Consider the following 12877-nt stretch of genomic DNA (forward strand, 5'->3'; position numbering starts at 1 on the left):
ACCTTGCCCTTGAGCGACGGGAGGAACGATTTGAGAGCCCAGAACACGGCTCGGAGTTCCAGGACGTTGATGTGCAGGGGCCTCTCCTCCGGGAGCCAGAGGCCTCTTGCGTGGAGATCTCCGGTGTGGACGCCCCAACCTTCTAGGGAGGCGTTGGTCGTCACCGTCTCCTGGTACGCCGGCGTCTGAAAGTCCTTGCCCGCCGTGAGGTGCGCTCGACGCCCCACCACTGAATCGCCCGCCGGAACACCTCGTTGAGGGGGACCCTGTCTTCCAAGGTGCCCGACACCTGCATCCAACGGGCGTCGAGAAATTCTTGAAGAGGGCGCATCCGTAGTCTGCAGAGGCGCACCAGGTAGATGCAAGAGGACATCATCCCCAGGAGGGACTTGATGGACCTCACCCTGGCCACGTCCGTGGCTAGCAGGTACTGCACTTTGCCTAGAATGGTCTTTGTCCGTTCTTCCGACGGGGCCGTCAGGCGCCTCACTGTATCGAGCTTCGCTCCCAGAAAAAGGGTCCCCTGCGACGGCACCAGGTGGGACTTTGCGTAGTTTATGGCGAATCCCAGGTCTGTGAGTAGCTGGACGGTCCTCGCAGTGTGTTCGACGGCGAGTTCCCTCGTCCTTGAGCGGATGAGCCAGTCGTCCAGGTAGGGGTAGACGTGAATCCCCTGCAGGAGCAGCCGCGCCGCCACTGGTGCTAGGCACTTGGTAAAGACCCTGGGGGTCGACTTCAATCCGAACGGCAGTGCTCTGAATTGGTAGTGGCGTCCCTGGACGACAAACCTGAGGAACTTTCGGTGACTTTTGAGGATGGGAACGTGGAAGTATGCATCCTCCAGGTCCAACGACGATAGAAAGTCGCCTTCCTCCAGCTGTCCCAGTACGTGCTGGAGGGTGACCATCCTGAACTTTTGAGATCCGTTGTATTTGTTCAAACAACGAAGTTCCACGATGGGGCGCCAGCAGCCCGTCTTCTTCCTGACGAGGAAGTACCTTGAGTACACCCCGGAGCCTCTTCGGGACAAGCTCGAAGGTGCCTTTCCTGAGCATCGCCCGTACTTCCGACAGCAGTTGCGGGACGTGATTTTCCTTCCTGGCCACATGTGGAACGTGAGGGCACTTCTTCAGGAATTCGATAGTGTCCTCTTGCCAGGGTATCCAGCACCCAACGGTCGGTGGAGATGGACTTCCACACGCCGACGAAATTCGTCAACCGGCCTCCCACCGGGGTGCTTCGGTGGGGGCCCAAGACCACGGCCGGTTCAGTCCTGCTTGGAGGTGGTGGCCTTGCCGCCCTGGCCACTTTGCCGACAGCAGCGAGGCGCTCCCCGCTTGCCGCGAACCACGTTGGCCTCCTGAGATGAGGAGCGTGCCGCCTGGCGGTAGGACGAGCCACCGCTGGACCCTTGGAGGCACCCTGTCTGCCTCCGGAGCTCCGAAAGGGCCGTCGTTGCTGAAGGGCTCCTAGGGCGCGGGCCGTCTCCGTGTCCGTTTTTATGGCTTGGAGGGATTCGTCCACCGCCTTCCTGAACAAGTTGTTGCCGTCGAACGGCATGTCCAACACCCTGGTCTGGACGCCCTGACGGAAGTCGATCGCCCGGAGCCAACCCCGTCGTCGTAGGCAAACACCGTTGCCCAGCTGGCGGAACCTGGTATCGGCAATATCGGTTGCCACCGTTATGGCGTGGTCCGACGCCACCTCGCCCTCTTGCAGTATTTCCAGGGCCTCGGACCTCTTGTCGTCCGGCAGGAAGTCCAATATGGGGGCCAGTTTAAACCAGAGCTCCCTGTTGTAACGGGCCACGATCGCCAGGGCGTTGGCCGCTTTCATCGTCGTCGCCGCCGATGAAATGACCCGCCGCCCCCTGGCGTCCAACTTCTTTCCCTCGCCGTCCGGCGGGGAATTAGACGTTGAGGCTCCTGACCCCGCCGCTTTCTTCTTCGCCGCCGCCGAGACGACCGAGTCTGGCGTTGGCTGGGCCCTGAGGCACAGGGGAGCGGTTTCGGGGACCCGGTACTTCTTCTCGTACCGGTCCCGTTTGGCTGGTGCCGTGGAGGGGTTTTTGAGAACCGACAGGCCCTCCTCCCAGATGTCATCGATTAGAGGCACCGCGATGACAGTCTTCCTCTTGGCCTCCCGGAGCTGATAGAGGAAACCTTCCTTTTTCTGCTCCTCCGGGCAGAGCTGGAGCAATTCGGACGCCCTGGCGATCATGGCGTGGAATGAGCCAATCTCGTCGGGCGGCGAGGCCCGGGAGACGGGAAACCCGTTCCGCCGTCGCCCTCAGAACCCGTCGTCGAGCCCAACGCACCGTCATCTCCCGACTTGTGGGAGGATGAGGAGGGAACTGTAGGCCTTACGGGGGCGAGCGGAGGAGAGGGTTGGGTCCTCCGTCTTTTGTTCTGAGGACTTCCCAACGGGCCAGGTTGCGGGTCCTCCGGCCTGGGCCGTGGGAATCTCGTCCTTATCTCAGAGCATAAGGACTGGATCGCAGACAAACTGGCCGCCGAGCCATCCTGAGGCCTAGGTTCCGGCCGCGCCGGAAGGGAAGGCTGCTCTTCCTCGCCATCGTCATCTTCCTCGGTTATCTCCCGAGGATCTTCCTTACGGGATTGAACCTTCTCAAATTGGACTTCGAGGTTCCTCACGGCCTCGTCAGTTCCTCCTCTGAGGCTGACTCCGAGCTCGAGGAGGCTACCGTGCCCCCCCTCGCTTCTTCCATCATGGCGGCCACGACGATGGGCTGAAAAGAGGATTCCCTCCTTGGCGGCAAGGAAACTGTAGTCCCGGAGGCAGTCTCCGCTGGCGGGGACTCTGCCGGCTTGGCCAGAGTCGCCGCGATCGCCTCGATAGAGACCTTTGCCTGCTGGGTAGGGGCCTTCACCACCTTAGGTGCGTCCCGGGCCTTCTCCTTTGGGGGAGGGGCGACGCCTCGCTCCCCCTCTTACGAGATCGGACGGGGCTTCTCCCGAAGCTTACCCGGGGTCTCGGACTTTCTCTTCCCCGAACCGGAGCGCTGGCTCGTGGTTGACGGTGCCGGGGAAGGTGCGCCCTACCTGGCGACCGAAGAGCCCGACCTTTCGGCGCTCCCGGAGCCAGCGGACTCACATCGCTTGGCCTGGTGTTGGGCCCCGTCGCCGGGGGGGCGCCCGCACAGGACTTAGAAGCCCGCTCGGACCCTATCTTCTTCTTCTCATCCGTCGAGCCCTTCTCCAATCAGCTGGCGAGACAGGATCGACGGTCCCTCATGGTCCGCTCCGACAAGTTCTTGCAGAACTGGCAGTCCTTCTCTACATGAGTCTTGTCCCCATGAAGACAGTAGAGGCATTGCGAATGTTCGTCTTCCTTAAACACATTCTGCAGCCCGCATACAGGGCAGCTGCGAAACAGCTTGGGTCCGGCCGACGAACTCGCATCCTGGGCCATCTCGAAGTAGGCCGCAAATCTTCTGGAAACCTCCAAGAAGTTGATTCGACGAAATCTTCACCCTTGAGGGGCGTAGGAAAATCCCACAACGGGTAGCCGTTAACTGGAGTAGAAACGGTGGCGCTTGAGGCTCGATTAACCGAAAAAAATGTGAAAATTCACCTGAAAAAGCACGAAACACACAGTAAAAGCTTGAGAGCTAAGCACGAGGACTCCCAACACTTGAACGTGCGGTAAAAATCTGAAGATGGCTGCCAGAGGCGGGGCTTAGGTAGAGGGCAGTCATTGGCTGTGGTCAGTATGACGCAGAGATCAGTGATTGGTTACTACTACGAAAGACAGATCAGAAACGAAACTGATACTGATTTTTTTCTTTACCGAGGATTCCCAGCCGGACGACGGGGAATATTCATGAGCATGTGAATCCATGCCAGACCCCATGCTGGAGAAACCTTGGTGCACCAGCATTCAAAATGCTCTCGCCAAAAAAAAAATCACAGGGCTCCAGTCTAAAATAGCTGACAAACAGACCCAATTTACCTCCTGCAACCCTTCCATCCCTATTCTGCCATCGACCGCACACATCAACTCAGGTTTCAAAGTCAACCATACCTGAGGTACAAAAAAATCATATCATCAGTGAAACCATCTAACTGTAAAAGTTGTCCTGCTCAAATCATAAAATATGCAGCTAGAGATCTCCTTTTATTACCAAACTAATAAACTTTAGTCATTCGCCAGTAACTCAGTCCCAAGCAACCTGAAACAATCTTGGGTTCTCCCATTACTTAACAAACCTTAGATCGGTCTATTCCTACTAAGTATAGACCAATTACTACAGTCCCTTTTTTACTGAAAATCTTAGAGTTACATACCTGCAAATTCAAGACTATCTGGAGACAAACCAACTTCTTGAAACTCGTCAATCTGGCTTTAGGCCACAACATGTAACGGAAACTGCCCTTGTTCATCTTAAAAGCCAGACCGACAAAAGAAAAGAAAAAGGTAGAGTTGCCATCCTACTACTTTTAGACTTATCGGCAGCCTTTGATCTGGTTGACCACAAAATCTTATGTGACCACCTTTAATCAGCAGCACATTTCTCCAACTCTGCTGTCACAGGGATTCAACCATTCCTCGCAAACAGAACCATGCGTGTCTTCTCGCCTACAGATGCGGCCGACCCGATGCCCATCACCTGCGGTGTGCCACAAGGCTCTTGCTCATCACCCACTTTGTACAACATCTTTACAAAGCCCCCATTTCATAAATTGGACCGTCTGGGTGTCACCTACACAAACTATGCAGACGACACCCAGATACTAACATTATCATCAGGCACATATGACAAAGATGTTTGTCGGATTAACGAAGTATACACTATCATTCAGGCATAGATGGCCACACATGGCCTCTGCCTGAATGATAAGACTGAGCTACTCCTAGTGGGCTCACCAAACAACCTGTCAAAATTGAATCCCAACTACAGTAGCATCATCATTGATGGGAATAACATTCCTATAGCCAAAAATGGAAAAATTCTTGGGTTCTACCTCGATGCCAATACCAATCTAACCAAACAAATCAACATGACTGCTTCTGCCACCGCCTACACAGGCAAGTTGATCAGGGCCTGGAGGCTTCTACTGTCCTCCAATAGCGGCCTCATCCTGGCCAGAGCACTTATTCAGTCCAAATTGAACTACTGCAATGTCCTTTACTTAGGAGCTAACAAATCTATAATCCACAAACTACAGGTAATGCAAAATAATGCACTCAGAGCTGCATTAAATATACCGAGAAGAGAGCACATATCGGCACGTAGAAAGTTCTGCAAATGGCTCTCGATTCAAGAAGAAATGGACCTAAAAACCATCTGCCTCCCCTACAAAGCTCTGAACCACCAAGCACCACCATATCTCACGGATACATTTACCCTGAAACAGACAACCAGAATCACAAGATCCACTAACACCTTCTGCCTGGTGGTACCTAGGTACAATTGAAAAAGAGCTGGCAGAACCAGCTTCCCGGTTCTAGCCGCCCAACTATGGAATACACTTCCACAGGACATTAAAACTAGATGAACGTTCCAAAAATTCAGAGGTCACGTCATCATATGGTTACTGAACAAAGAGGAACAATACTTACCTCACGCCGAACACTTGTCCTTACACCTGACAACACGTCATACTATCCCTTTGTTACGTTGAATCTATCACCTGCAATATGCATGTATAAACTGTATATTACTTGTATTTACTATCTGTATATATGACTATCTTGTAACCACTATCTTCACCCTAAGCACCCAGATACCTCTGGGTCAGGCGCGCTATATAAATAAAATAAACAGAATATTTTTTTTAATCTGTGTGTTTGGAAAAAGTAATGTAACATGCACCTTTTGTGCAGATTAGTAAAGAATTGCAGTGGTTTGGAAGTGGCAGTTCTTTTCCAAGCTCTCTCCGGAGATGGTAGCTGACCAACTACGCATGCTCACAAAATGGCTTCCCAAGTGAGTCAGTCGAGCACATGGAAAATAAAGTGCGCACGAAAGGCCAGTTCTGCACTTGAGAGAAAAATAATTAGAGGGAACATTGCTCAAGAAATCTATATAATCTAAACTTGCCATTAGATCGAGACAAGTCGCATGTCCCGACATGGGAGCGAGATGGGCAAAGTGCAACAATAGACTACATATTTGCATCTAGATAATTCTTGCCTCTTATTAACTTCAAAATAATAAGCACCAAAAAAGCGATCAAAATCTGCCGTCTACAGTATGGAAGACACTGAGCTAATTGAGACCCAAAATGATAGCCCAAGTGGAGAGATGCAATAGTGGCATGCGTCTAAGACTAACGGCAAACATAATTGGTAGCTTAACCAAAAGATATTTGGAGAACAAAGAAAGGAGTCTAGGATATAGATGGAGCAGTGGTGGATTACCAACTCCTTATTCCTCACCATCTAAAAAGAAAACTCCAAAAAGAACACAAGACAAATGGTCCCCAAATACGACACACTCCTGGTCACAAGAAGTGATTTGAGACAAGAAAAACGTCTAGCTGCCAAGTCATGCTCTATAGAAAACATAGAAAAAGCAAAGCTTATGACAAAGGCATACAAAAACTGCCTAGTAAATCAGACGGAAAATGTACCAAACCGATTCCTAGAACATGCTACGAGCGGTATATTGTGGGGCGGGGGGTTAGCTTGGAATCAAGGGAGTTCAGGTCCCTAATAAAATCTATAGCCATCGTAACCAACGATTCCCTATAAAATAATGTAGGCGAGGAAGCATGGGTGGACTGATTCTCAAAACCCAAGAGGGGAAAACTGCATTGCGGGGACCGAGTCAGCATCTCCCTGGTCTATTACATATGATGAGGAAACAATACTGGGGAAAATTATTAACTAAATACCTTGAGAGCATCCGGCCCCGATCGAATTACCAACTTTGACCTTAAAGAACATCCTAAGGAATGCGACTCTTATTCACATGATCTTCAAAAGGGCATTTACTGAAAAAAATCAATTCGGAAAGCATGGAAAATTAACGGTAGCTCTGATATACAAGAAGGGGCCAAAAGAAAGCCCAAGGAACTATCGTCTGATCGCTTTGCTAGATGTTATCGGTAAAGTGTTCAGATCACTGATATTAGACGGTTTTCAGTCATGGGTCAAATCGGCTGTTTGTGCAGATCCGTTCTAGACGGTCTTCGTAAAGGAAATGGGAACAACTTCTAACATCTTGGTATTAAGCTCCTTAAAGGGTAAGATCATGGACGGAAGCCCTAGAGTGTTTATTGCCTTTATTGACCTGGTCCAATCTTTCGACCAGGTCAATCGAGAATCTCACTGGAGAAAACAGGAAGCATGGGAAGGCCCAAACTGGATTTGAGTCGATACAAGCCCTCCACACCAACACCTCGATGAGAGTACGAATGAACAGCGCCCGGCTCCTGTGGAAATCTTAACATCAAGAGGACTAAAGCAGCAATGTCCACTCGCCCCAGCTTTGTTTCACTCGTACGTGGGCGATTTTCAGTAATCGGAACATAAAATCAGATCTTTTCCACCGACACTAGGAGGCAAGAAGATAACCTGCCTCCAATATGCAGACAACATGATCTTATTGGATCAGATAGTAGTCAGACTCCAGCGACAATTAAACAACTTACGGGACTCCATAAAACAAAACAACCTGGAGATTGATAAGGTTAAAACTAAATGCCATGGTCCTTGAAAAATCCATCAAGAGATCTGAAAAGCTGCAATGGTACTTAAATGGAGTGGAGATTGAAAGAGTAAAGGAATTCAAATACCTTGGTGTAACTTTGAATGGCAGCTCAGTTGAAAAGCAAGCAGTTCTGTTTGAAAAGAAGAGAAGACCAACAAAAGCAGTAGACAAGAAATTGTCACTTTTCCATCATTCAACATTACATTTCTACAAGGCAAATGTTCTGCCCTCACTGATCTATGGTGTGGAAGCAATGCCTGATATTCCTCCCAAGATTTGGTTGAGATTTGAAGGCTATTTTTGACAGCGAGTCTTGTGTCTAACAGCCTCCACTCCAATGGCTTCTATACGACGGGAACTAAGCCTGATGTCACTATAAGGCCCCTTCCCACAGCGCTCATCCATAAAGAACTTTCCACCAGCAAAAACTCCACCTTGAAGACCCGGTCATCCAGAATCAAAGGTATTCTTGAAAAGACTGGTAGTTCGGAGGAAGAACTGTGGCAAAATCCGACAAAAGTTGAGAAAAAAAAACGAATATGATTGGATCAAGACACTAGAAATAGCATCGTTGAGCAGATTAATGTCCAATCTTCCAACAAACACAAAAAGATCGAATCAGCTTTTAGGATACATGGAAAAATGTCCTAATAGAGCCCTCCGAAGCACTTTGAGGACCCATTTCAATCTCTTGCCGACAAACGAGATTTTGGCAATTAGAGGACTGTATTTAAAAAAATTGTAGATACTGTGGAACACCAGATCAAACTGAAACCCTCAGACACCTACTGCTGTCCTGTGTAGGCCTTGATAAATCAAGGACCATCTATTTGGGCCACTTATTCTGCGGGCTTCAAATTTATGAAGATTGATGGACCCGTTTGATGAGCAGGGAAAAAACAAACCTGATAGCAGTGGCGTCATTCTTCCAAAATATAGGATTACGAAAGGGGAAAACACAACAAAGAATAAGCCGTTAAAATTGGCGGACAACACAATAACACCAACGGCATAAAGAGCATACTGATAAATGAAGATGAAGGAAGTAAAGTTAGGGGGTAATGGACTAAACACAACCCTGGTCAACAACCTCCAGCGATTTTAAGATTTCAGGAAAGGAAAGAAGGACCTGTTTTACGTTTAAATTCCATCAGAAGCTGTCTTGTAAAAATTGGAACTCAATTAAGTCAAGTTTAATAAAAAATAAAACATTTTAAAAAAAGAGTTGCTCTTATTTTCCCCGCAACTGGGCCAAAGGTTGTGCATGACACATGTAAGACTGCCTTGCTCGTTGGTTTTAATTCTTTTCTCAGTTATAAATTTATATTTTTCGGAAATGTTTGCACATATTAACATTGCCTATTTGTGGGCTTGACAACCTATAGATTTGAATTATTTGAATAAGTTATAACAATTGCAATCTAAAATTACTTCAGACCTAGTCTTCAGTTATCTGTAAAAAGTTGACAGCAAAGAGATTTTTAATTAGATCATTTGCTATGAAATGACATTTACAAATTATGCTAATGAGTGAGTTGAATGAACACATTTTATTTTTAAACACTTACTTGGCTGAGAACAAATCTCTGAGATAGGGTTGCAAGACAGCACTATCACATAATAACTTCAGTATGAAGTGAGCATTTGCCTTCCGGTCCTTTGTTTCTACTATGGAAGGTTCTGAAGACGGACCTGAAATTAAATTCAATCAAAACCAGTAAAATGGCAATTTAAAATAGTAACAAAAAAGGGAAAATGGTGAGCACTTAACATATCAAAACCTATAACCTGATAATATTGCAACTATGATTGAGGTCTTAGCACAAATGTACATCATTGTAATAGTGGTGATCCTTTAAAGACCATACACAACATCACAGTTTACAGTCTTAAAATGATCGAGGAATGAGTTAGGGGTATTTTCTACAAATACTCTGGTGAGCACTAGAGAAGTACAACGAGCGGTGTTTGCCAGGGTTTCACTTAACATAATTGTGATTCTCACAATGGCAGCAAACAGAGCAGTCTGGATCCACTCTTTGGTGGGAATAGGAGTGACACTAAAGTACATCTTCCACACAACACACAAGGAAAACTAAGAATTTAGGAGGCCATCCTAGTTATGATGAAAAGGGAGCTCTGGTTAGCTACAACCAAGTGAAGGTAGTGTGGAGAGCGGTCAAGGCTTACTCTCAGGAGTGGGGTCATGGGTCCTCACCGAGTCTGCACAGTATGGCACACACTAATTCTATGTAGACAGTCAGTTATAATAGTTATTTACTTTAGGCCTCATGAACACACTGGAAACTGAATGTAACAGGTAATACTATCACATAACACTAATACAAACATATACTATCACAAAAGGTTCACTTAATAAAGATCAGATAACCTAATCAAGCAAAGCAGGAAAGCAAGTTAGATGCAATAAATGATGGGAACCAAATCACAAGAGCAATACCTAAATGTTAGGGGAGTTTTACAAAAGTCCTACTGGTAGTAAGACTTTAGTAAGCTATCCCAGTGATTTGTAGATCTCCAAGGCTTAGTATCAGTTAGTACTAACTCATGACCTTGGTAGAGTGGCAGAGCAGTCAGAACATCTGAAGAGGAAGATGTGAGCTGTAGGTAAGTATACTGAACCTTAGTTACACATGCACGCCAAAGAAACACTTACAATTTATATAAAATTATATATGCACCACAATAACTTTAAATACTTTACACGTTTACAGTAGAACACCTTGGAATACTTGAGAATACACTTCAAAAAAGGTGTTGGGGGAGAATTCTCAGAAATGTGTTAATTCACTTCTACCTTAGAGACCCCCAGCTCTTTTGCTGAACTTCAGGACTTTTAATTTCTAACCTGGAGAGAGACAGTCCTTTTTCGCACTCTCTCATGTATTTTTATTGTGATTTAGACACTCTTATTTTTGGCGTCTGACAACCTCCATAGGCATCATCTTTTACATTGTGACACACAGCACCTTCAGTGCAGTGGCACAGGGAAGTCTTAGATTTCCCAAAGCTGTAAATACCTTCTCTTGGATAAACTACTGTTTCCAAGAGCAGTAAAGTGAAATTGACTATACTTGCATTTTCTAACTTTCTAGACCCAGCACACACTATCTTACCACAGGGTGCTGGAGAGGTTCTTAGTATCCCCTTTGTCTAACTTCTCATGTAAGATTTTTATGTTATCCTTTCTACAGATAATGGCTGGTGGCAGCGGTTTACCTTTGACTACCATTGTGTGCATCATTGTGTGCATTATTGTGTGCGTTCGCAGCCACAGTAAAGCACCCATGGGTGCCCATTTCGTCAAAATGGCCTGGTCTTCATTTTTTGCCACTTCTTGCTGGAAAGGTCCTGCTTGAGATTTACTCAGCGTGCCAAACCAGGTTTGGTCCCTTTATTAATTTGTCTTTGGCAGGATTCAATAGTGAAGCCCCCGCTCTGGCTCCAGTATGTCTGGCAGGGGCAGGAAGTGAGGGAGGTGCCCGAAACTCCCTGTGCTTAATCCCCTTGATTACAGGAATGCACCCGAAGGTGATTGGCCGGCTAGCTGTCCGGCAGGACAGCGACCCTGCTCTGTGATCGACAGCTAAGCGGGAATGAATGGGAGAAACCTGCATAAAAGGCTAGGCTTTTTGGCTTGGAAGGCAGAGTCGACCACTGGACGAAGGAATCCGAAGAAGAATCCGAAGAAGAAATTGGAAGAGATGCCTCCTAGACTGTTGGTTTGCCTGGTGAAGCCCTGCTGCAGGTCTGAATCGCCAAGTTCATCTCGACAGAGATCCCCTTCAAGGACGACTTCTCCCTTTGAGTTGGTGGGACCAATCAACTCGTAAGCCACCTGGACACCATTCTCGGAGCTGGTTGTATTTTCCTCAGAGTGCTGTAAGAAACCCGAATAGCCAGGGAGAAGGACACCAGTATGTGTGCTTTAAGACCGCTACCGGATTCGAAGATTTGCCAGTTTGCCAGCTTTGTGACCAGTCCCCGTGCAGTGCAGGAGTTGCAGCAGCCGTCTGTTAGGGAGAATTCTCATAAATGTGCTAATTCCTTTCACCTTAGAGATACCCAGCAACTTCGCTGGATTTTGAGGACTTTTTTTTACCTGGAAAGGGTGTGAGCCTTTTTTCCCACCCTTTCATGTATTTTGATGTGCGTTTTACTCTTGTGTTCTTTGATTATGGAGTTTTAGACAACTCCATAGGCATCATCTTTTCATGTGCGTTACACAGCACCCTCAGTGCAGTGACACAGGGATGTCTTTTAGACTTCCAAAAGGTTTAAATACCTTTACTGGGATGAACTACTGTTTCCCAGAGGATGTAAAGTTAAATTGGCTTTACTAGTCTTTTAAATTCCTAGACGCAGCACACACTATCTTCCTATAGAGTGTCCGAAATTCATGTAGCAGTCAAATGTTACCCTTTATTATCGAAATGGCTGGTGGCAGTGATTTTACAATAAACTACCATGATTTTTCCTGACCGCGAACACCGGTAGCTAAAAATCGTGGGAGCCATTTTTTTCAAGATGGCGCCTTAAGGCCCTTTTTTTTAAACAGGTCCCGATCATCATCTTTTTTTGCCATTTCTTTTTGGAAAGGTCCTTCTAGTGTTGAACTCTGCGCGACAAACCGGGTTTAGTCCCTCTGTTTCTATGCCTTTGGCGGGCTTCAGGACTGAAGACCACCTCTGGCATCTGAGTGTCTGGGGTGGGCAGGAAGTGAGGGAGGTGCCCGAAACTTCCTGTGCTTAGTCTCCTAGGAGACCCAAATGCACTCTGGCGTGATTGGCTGGCTGACTATCCGGCAAGGACAGCCACCCTGCTGGGTGAGTTACAGCTAGGCCGGACTGAAAGGGAGAAAACTGTTTAAAAGGCAAGTCTCTTGCCCTGGAAAGCGACCACGGGAACGAAAGAACTGAAGGCATGCTGAAACAGGACATCTGCTGCAACTCCTGGACCGTTGGTTTACCCAGTAAAAACCTGCTGCAGGTCGAATTGCCAAGTTCATCTCGACAAAGAAGCCCCTTCGAAGACGACTTCTTCCTTTGAGTTGATGGGACCCATCAACTCGTAAGCCACCTGGATACCATACTCGGAGCTGGTTAGGATTAACCAGGGGGAAGGACACCAGTTTGTGTGCTTGACAACAGCTACTCGAACCGAAGCTCTTCCATTTTG

The 12877-nt window shown here is 47.5% G+C and overlaps 1 protein-coding gene across 9 annotated transcripts in view; it reads right to left on the reverse strand.

Annotated features, from left to right (window-relative positions):
* UBR5 (ubiquitin protein ligase E3 component n-recognin 5) overlaps window positions 1-12877 on the reverse strand; it is a 2447509-nt gene that overhangs the window by 1579861 nt on the left and 854771 nt on the right. For all 9 annotated transcript variants that reach the window (XM_069621460.1, XM_069621458.1, XM_069621459.1 and 6 more), the window contains one exon: window positions 9247-9370. In XM_069621460.1, the coding sequence (XP_069477561.1) occupies window positions 9247-9370 (124 nt within the window). The remainder of the gene's footprint in view (window positions 1-9246; window positions 9371-12877) is intronic.

Source organism: Ambystoma mexicanum, chromosome 5q (genome assembly GCF_040938575.1).
Source record: "Ambystoma mexicanum isolate Mex_15411 chromosome 5q, UKY_AmexF1_1, whole genome shotgun sequence".
Classification (NCBI taxonomy): domain Eukaryota; kingdom Metazoa; phylum Chordata; class Amphibia; order Caudata; family Ambystomatidae; genus Ambystoma; species Ambystoma mexicanum.